We start from the raw sequence: 8799 nt of genomic DNA on the forward strand, positions 1-8799 counted from the left end.
TTCAGGGTGGTTACCTCTTTATTTTGACCCTCAGACCTTCCTCCAATGACTGATTGGGGTAGAAGTGCTAATAATAAACCGTCCTAGCATATCTAGTCCATGAGTAACTGCTACGGTGACACCCGTGAGCAACAAGGCCAGCCAAATGAGAGGAACTTCAGCACCGCCGGCACATACAGTATACCACCCTGCGACCGCGGCCACACGTAATGCTACAACCATTAATCTCTGGGAGATTAAAGTCTCAGGTCCAGACCAGGTCATCATCTGCCGGTCTGAGGAGACGCTTCCAGCCTCACTCGCACCGGGAGGGGTCTGAGCTGACGGATGAAGCGCACAGTAGCGGGATTAGATGTCGGCTTTTTACAATCAGCTGTCTGGCATATGGAGCCTAAAAGCCCGTTTACAATCGCCGTCTCCGAATCTGCAAGATAAACACTACGCAAAAGATCTATTTCCAAAAGCAAGACGTCAGCTTTTAATTTAGTAAGTGAAAGTGGATCAAAAGGCTGCAGGGACGCATTAGATTTTCACACCAGCGCCAGTGGGGGCATTCGGTTACCCCTTAAAATGCCCCTTGACCCCCCCTGCAGATACAGAAACATACATGTGAGAATAGCCATGCATATAGCATGTCACATGAGGGGGGCCTGCAGGGTCTCGACTCCTAAAACCTGCTCCTTCCCATAGAAACAATGAAACTGAAAAGGACACATATAGGATCCAGACTCTTAAATAAGCACAGTAGTGAGTGTTGATGTGTAAGAGAGGGGACTATTTTGGATTTGTTTTGTCTTTTACAGAGGACACTGGGTGAATGGGCTATAAACACATTGAATGTTAACAGTGTTATTCAATTGCATATTAAAGAACAAAACTATATAGAAGACTATAAACACACACATTAGTAAAGTTCAAATTACAATTGATAGGGGTGTTAAAACTAATAATAATGGTTTCTTCGAAGCAACACGATGCAGACGCGAACCATTCGGTTTCGTAATAATCATAACCCGTTATGTACTGACGTCATTTATCACATATGTGTTATATGGCAGTAGCTTACTATGGCGAGGGAAAAAACCGTGAGTAATTAAAATGCTCCAACTACTTAAAAAGCAGATAACGGTGCACATTTCACTGCATTTGAGTTTGCTGACAGGGAAGTACATCAGAACCCAGCTATGGAGAAACAAAAGCTGTAAACTCTGTGGCCCCTGCTGGCATGTTCTTAAGGCAAAAAGCTCCTCTTCCGGATGTTACAACAATAACGTTACTTGTGGATCCAGACACAAGCATGTCTGCAAAGCGAGTTTTCTCCACCGCGTCGCAGTCTATGATGGATCAGCTGATCGCCGTGGCTTTTTAACATTAGTGTCTGTGTAAATGCTTGCTGAACAACACCAGAGCCGCGTTCTGACTGTTAGAACCAATCGCAGCCTTTTCTGTTGAGCACGTGACCATTCATAGGCGTTTACGAACTCGCTCAACAATGCTCAAAAATGAAGTGGGATAATATTTTAATTTGCTTATTTGCTATAAAATGTTTGTTGTTTTGTGCTTGTACTTTTGTTTGATACTTAAAATAAGTGTGCTTTCTTGGAGCAGGTAAAATTAAAGGTACAATAGGTTACATAGATTTTTTTTTTACAAATAATCTATAAATATATTCAAAAATTATAAAATTTTAATACCAGAATTGTGTTGCTAAGTAAAATATCACATTGTTTATGGAAAGCAACGTCAGTGCATCGTGATGCACCGAGGTATTGAATTAAACCGAATCGATGGCATGATAATAACCGAACTGAACCATGAGACCAATGTAGGTTCAAACCCCTAAGAAATGATTTATGATTTAAAGGGGCTCAGTATTGAATTCAGAAACTCTTATTGGTAATACTTTTGGCTGTTAAGCAATTTAATAAATAAATAAATAAATAAATAAATAAATAAATAAATATACAAGACATTGAACTTTATTCAAAGCCTTATTATATTCTATTTCTCACACCAACAGTTGTGTTTTGATATTTGCTTAGTAGTAAAACGTTTAGATGCAATCTTAGATGACTGAATCTATGCTTTCTTCTCAATAAAATAAAGACAACAAAATGACCACAGTAAACAATAGTTAAGAAAGCATCTGATCTTCACAATCTGTTTTTTGCATGTTTAGCTTAGCAAAAAACCAAGCAAACAAGGCCCAAAATACATGAAAACTTTTCAATACAATTTAAAAATCATTCCAGCATGCAGCATATGAAATATCAGTGTATAGAGCAAATGACAATCATTTAAGTTTTCAAAAGGTATGTGGATGTCCCTTTCAAATTAACAGGTTTGGCCATTCCAGTAATTATATGAAAACAAAATTGAAATGCTAAACTGTACAGGTGACATTTAACTGTTGCAACAGTTTAGAGTGAGCCTTAATGAAACTGACATTATTCAAATGTGCACACACACACACACACACACACACACACACACACGCACACCAAACCAAATATGACTATTTCATATTATTGGCATTAGGCTATATTTGCCATAGTTTTAAATCATTAAAAGAATAGTCATAAGTTAAAATTCTGTAAGCACTATTTACTCTCGCATCATCATTCTACTGTGTGAATCACGAGGAAACAACATTTTGAAATATGTCAGATATAAATGTACTAAAAAGTGCTTCTTGAATTATTACACAAACAAGAATACATTTCAGAAATATTTTCAAATGAAACGCCTCATGCAGACAAGCAAGTCAATGTTCCTACATTTTTAGAATAAAATATGCCTTTAAGGACACATTTTAACACTTACTATTAAACTATATTTGTATCAGTATAAATGTCATGCACAAAAATCAGTGCAAAAAATAAAAATGAATCATGACACAACCTATTATTTGTTTTATTTAGTCCAACTTAATACTCTGGGATCATGAATGTGTGTGTCTGTGTTTGTGTAATGCATGAGCGTAATTCATTTGCATACAAGGAACAGGTGCAAACAGGTTGGTTTGTTTATAAAGTTCAGTAACTGGGTGTGTCGGGTTTCTTGGGCTGATGTAACATACCAATGAAATCAACAAACACACACTCAGTGTTTTTCCCCCCTCCAACAAGCAGGTTAACAAGACCAATGAGGTATGAAGCGATAAGCTCTCCATTTGGACAATATATCTGGGTTGAAACTTGGCTGCCGGGCAGTCTGGGTGACTCTATGTGTTATAAGTCATGTCAACACCTTGTAAAAATGAAACTCTATCCCTCATCTCAACATACACACCCACCCAAAGTCTTGCCTGGCAACAGCAAACGTACAAGGCCATAAATCAAGACATGCACAGAAAAGCTATAGATACTTGCGTCCAGATATACAAAGATAACAAAGAGCGGAAATAAAAGACTGGGGAAATCCAAGCAGTTATCATAGGGTGTGACAAAGCTCCATCAAGAATGTGCCTCAGTGTAAAAAAAGTGAGAATCGTGTCAGCACTTTAACTGCTAACCCGCACTAGCCCAGGGCCATATGTTGACAGCTATGAATTATTAATGGCATAAAGCTGAAATCTGCACAACAACTCACTCAACAGATTCATCTGCGCTGCTTCCCACAAGGACAATCTAAATATCAGGTCATCGCATGATTTGTGTACCTGTTCTGCTCTTTTTTTTTTTTTTTACCACTCTACTTAACCAGATAAAAAGCTCTCTTTCTATCAGACCGGTGATATGCCGTCCACACATCAACAAGTCTGATTCAGTGCTTCTTTAACCACAGATGGATGGGTCGCTCTTGAATCTACACCCCCGGTCATGCTGGATTTAGAAAGTTCTGGAGGCAGACCCTCTCAAGCGACGGTACTGAGTGGGATTGCTGAAGGTGGAAGATGGAAAGAGGATTCTGCAGGATACCTATATAACTAATTCCAGCATTAAAAAACATCTTGTGGCTGGATATCGCAGACCTGAGGCAGAGAATGCTGATGTCATATTAAACAATGACAGAAAAACTATGTACAGTAAAAGTATATGCAAGAGGGAAATTATCTTGGGTCAAATTTTTAAAATGGAACCAAAATATTTAATGCTGAGCATGGCAAACTGGTTTGACCTTTCATTGGAAACAAATTCCTACATCAGTTGTGTTAGTGTTAACTAAAACATTTTGATAACTGAAAATGCTCACAATTAAATAAAAAAATAAACAAACAAATATTTAATTCATTCATTCATTTTCCTTCAGCTTAGTCTCTATTTCAGAGGTTGCCACAGCAGAATGAACTGCCAACTAGTGCTGTGCGATTAAATAAAATCGAATCACAATCAAGATTGTAACGTTGCGATTAGCTAGAATCACAAGAGGCTGCAATCTGAAATAAATATGCATCATATCATTTCCCCTACCCTGAGCAAATGCGTGACTGCAGTGTGTACATGACCGTCTTACTAGCCAATTAAGTGAGCACACTTTCTTTCTGCCCAATCAGAATTGCACATCCAAACTATGAGGAATGCCCACAATAAAACAAAACAACCAGCCAACCAAACAAACAAACAAACAAACAGGAGTGTGTGGACAAGTGGGATGATGGCGTCTGCTGCTTACGAAACATTAATAGATGAATTCATATCAAAGAAAAACAGCATATCCGTAATATTTTTTGTTCGGACACTGAACAAAAATAGGTAATTTGTAAGAGCTAGCGCAGAATTGTTGCTACAGCACAAAGAAATACAACAACCAGCAGCTTAAAAAGCACCACAGGCAGCTTTATGAGGAGTGTCTGGCTAAAAAGTATTGCCACTGGCACTCAATCTAGTAGCTAGCAACAGCAAAGTACACTTTCAGAGTTGCTTGGAGTTGTTACACCATATGAAAAAAAAAAACATTACGAAAGGCACCAGGAGATAACTAATGCCATAATGTTTGCTCTGGAGAAAAATAAGTGCTTAATTTCTGAATATTTAAACACAAATATTGGAGTATGTTACTATCTTTTCAGTTCTTTTTTTTAACTAACACTCACTGCATACTCGGCTACAATATATTGAGCTGAAGCTTGACTACAAATTTAAAATCACAAATCAAATCGGAAAAAAAAAAAAAAAAAAAAAAAAAAAAAAAAAAACAACGCAATGGAGATTCAGGGAGAACATTAGGGCTGGAGGATTTTATCGATTCTGCGATATAAATCGATTTTTTTTTTCAAAGAAAGTATCGATTTTTCAGCCGCGGGTATCGATACATACGTCCCCTTCAAATCCCCCGTGTTGTTTACCCCCGTTCGCGTTGCAGGAAGAGGGATTTGCTGAGCCAGCCACTAGTGTTGCGGTAGAGCAAGTTACCTGTACTAACTTTACACAGACGTCTACCTCTTCCTGTTTACCAAGGAAGAGCGTGGATATTCAGAGAATGGCGGCGAATATATGAATATATCACCATCACGGCCCACTTTATCAACGAGGAATGGGAGCTCGTTATGTATGTTTTGCAAACCAGGGACATGCCCGAGAGCCACACCGGAAACAACCTGGCAGAACATCTGAGAAAGGCCATCGCTGAGTGGGGAATCGCAGAAAAGGATCCGGTAATCGTCACTGACAATGCGTCAAATATGACAATCGCGGCTGAGGAGGCAGAATTCAAATGTTATGCTCATACGCTAAATCTAGCTGCACAACGTGCCCTCAAAATCACAGCAGTTACACGCCTGCTGGGAAGGGTGAGACGCATTGTGAGTTTCTTCAGACGGAGCACCACAGCCAACCACATGCTGAAAGAGAAACAGAGGCTTTTACAACTACCAGAGCACAAGTTGATGACGGATGTAGTTACCAGGTTAGTGTGTGGTTACTTTTCAATAGTTTTTGTTTTTTTATTAATTATTACATTATTATTAAATTCGTTTAGTCTTTTGTGTAAAGCATCCGTGCTGTCTATAAATAAAGTATATTTCTTTTATTTAACTACAGATGGAATAGTGCACATGACATGCTGGAAAGATTCCTGGAGCAACAACTGGCCATCTGCGCAACCCTGCTCTCGAGTGAAGTCAGTAAGACCGAGAAAGATCTGTGCACACTAACTGAGTCGGACGTGACATTTGATGTTTTGGAGAAGCCATGGTACTACTACTGTATGTTTACTTTCATGGCAGCTAGACTTGCTACCTCATGTTTTTTGTCAAGCTAAAAAGATGTCAAAGAAACTGTTCAGAACAGGCCACTTGCACTTTAACTCTCCTTTGTTAATTGCAAATTGCAATGTTGCACTTTATTTACTTTTCAAAGGCTTGTAAGCTACAGTTTGCACTGTTTCAATAAATGGAAAAATTTTTCTCATCACATCTTTAATTAATTTTGTCCAGCATTTATTTTGCAAGCTGTCTGATGTTTAAGTTTATTTCAATTAATTAAATCCAAGTAAATTAAACACTCCCAAAATGTCACCAAAATCACTTTGTCTCTTTTAAATCTATCAGAAAATGATGTAAGCGTATCAAATGATATAGAATTGTATCGAATTATATCGAATCGTATCGAATCGTATCGTTGGCTAAATATCGTGATATATATCGTATCGTGAGCTGAATATCGTGTATCGTATCGTATCGTGAGATTAGTGTATCGCTACAGCCCTAGAGAACATGCAAACTTCACACGGAAACGCCAACTGACTCAGCCAGGATTCGAACCAACGACCTTCTTGCTCTGAAGCGACAGTGCTAACCCTTGAGCCACTATGCAGCCCATAAATATAATTGAAATAAAATGTACTAAAATGACTCTGAAACTGAAAAAAGCAATGTGAAATTAATTAACTTAACAATAAAAGGAAAGAATATATATATTTTTTTTTAAATAAAAAAATTTGGTCTTAACATTGGAAATGTTGCTTGCCAAATAACTGAAAAAATTATCTGAAATACTAAATTTGTTAAAACGAATAAATAAAAATAAACTGATGTAAAAATAAGGATTAATTATCGAATGACAAACTGCAAAAAAAAAAAGAAACTCCTAAGAATGAAAATATCTAGTAAAAAATACATTATACCAGGGGTACCCAAACTCAGTCCTGGAGGGCCGGTGTCCTGCATACTTTAGTTCCACCTACAACCCTAATTAAATACACCTGAACCAGCTAATCAAGCTCTATGCAGGACACAGGCCCTCCAGGACTGAGTTTGGGCACCCCCTGCATTAGACACAACTAAAAAGAAATGTAAAAAAAAAAAAAAAGAAACAAAATTAAAGGGCACATTAAATATCACGAAGAAGGACTATATACACATCCTAAAAACACTAGGTAATATCAACACAAATTTGGGTAAAATATTGACAAATCCAATTGTTGGGTTAAAAAATATTTCACCCACATCTAGGATGAAACAACTCCTTTCTTTTAAAGTGCAAAAATAAAATAAATACTAATATTTAATGATTTAAAATAAAAGTGACAATTTTTACAAAAACTCATGAATTTTATGGTAAAAAAAAAAAAAAAAAAAAAAACATTTTCATTTATTTTACAAAAGCTCTCTCCTGTGCACTTACATCTCGCATAGATTATGTGTTATCAAGAGATATTATTTAATATTTAATGAACTCTCCAGCGAGTGTCTGGTTGTGTATTGAGACTCTGGATCCAACCTGCCATTACTGCTTCCACTGTAGTTAACTAAAGACTATCTGAAGGTCTAAGCTGCTAAATGCCCAGGTCCAGTGTTTGTTGTTGAGTGCTGGGCTAAACTGACTCTTTAATTAGGCCTGAGAGCCTTCCAAAAGGCATCTTGATGATCTCAGCGAAGTGTGTCGGTATGCTAAAGAAAGGCAGATAGAAATTACCGAAATATGCGTTTATGTCCACTATTGTTAAAGGGAGACAGCTATTGGCTGAGATTAGCCCATGCCCACTGACATGCCCGTCATTATGACTGGTAAGACATACGGTTGCTAGGACAACACTGTTAATGGACTTTGGGTGTATCCATTTCTTACACATCATCAGTTATAACTATAGGCTAGCAGCTCTAACCCCACCAGTTAACGTCAGTTATCGCATAAGGTGTTCTTACAGTTCATGACAGAAGGCTAAGTGATAACAATAACACTTTTCAATAAGCTTGCATTTATTAATGTATTTACTAACATGAATACACTAATTTAACTCTAGTTAATGAACAGAAGTCAATAAATCCATTATTTGTTCATGTCAACTCAGAGAATTAACTAATGTTAACAAGAATAACTTTGCATTTTAATAATGCATTAAATAGCCCCTATTATGCAATATAAAAGGCCATATTTTGGTTTTGGGGTCTCCAACATCAGGCTGATATGCATACAAGGTCAAAAAACACCTTTTTATTTTTACCCAATTAATTTTTACCCAATTATCCCAACAACTCCCATTTGATTTGTTCAGCGATTCATTTGTTTCAAACCCCTCCTTTGCTGGATGCTAATCTGTGCTAATTAGTCCGATGACCCAGTCTGTTGTGATTGATCGGCAGCGTTCAGCTTAAGACAAAAAGAAACACCCACCAGGTTTATAAAATAGACAGAGTACAGAGTATATGTGTGAGCCCAATACAGGAGTGTATTAAAGCAATGCAGTTAAACACCAGCATATTACTCTATTGATAACGCTAACCCCACGTAATAACAATGAGACGCATTCAGTATTAATCCACACTGTGGCAAAAGTTGGACTATTTTGAAAGTTGACAGAGCCACATGTGTGTAGAAACAGCTGACGGGGGCCATAACAATGACAAACAGGAGGAGA

The 8799-nt window shown here is 37.5% G+C and overlaps 1 protein-coding gene across 1 annotated transcript; it reads left to right on the forward strand.

Annotated features, from left to right (window-relative positions):
* Window positions 1-5201: 5201 nt before the first annotated feature.
* Window positions 5202-6410, forward strand: LOC130232876 (zinc finger BED domain-containing protein 4-like). Its single transcript, XM_056462857.1, has 2 exons — window positions 5202-5847; window positions 5982-6410. The coding sequence occupies exons 1-2, from the start codon at window positions 5489-5491 to the stop codon at window positions 6199-6201; spliced, it is 579 nt and encodes a 192-aa protein (XP_056318832.1). The 5' UTR covers window positions 5202-5488; the 3' UTR covers window positions 6202-6410.
* The last annotated feature ends 2389 nt before the right edge of the window (window positions 6411-8799 follow it).

Source organism: Danio aesculapii, chromosome 7 (genome assembly GCF_903798145.1).
Source record: "Danio aesculapii chromosome 7, fDanAes4.1, whole genome shotgun sequence".
Classification (NCBI taxonomy): Eukaryota; Metazoa; Chordata; class Actinopteri; order Cypriniformes; family Danionidae; genus Danio; species Danio aesculapii.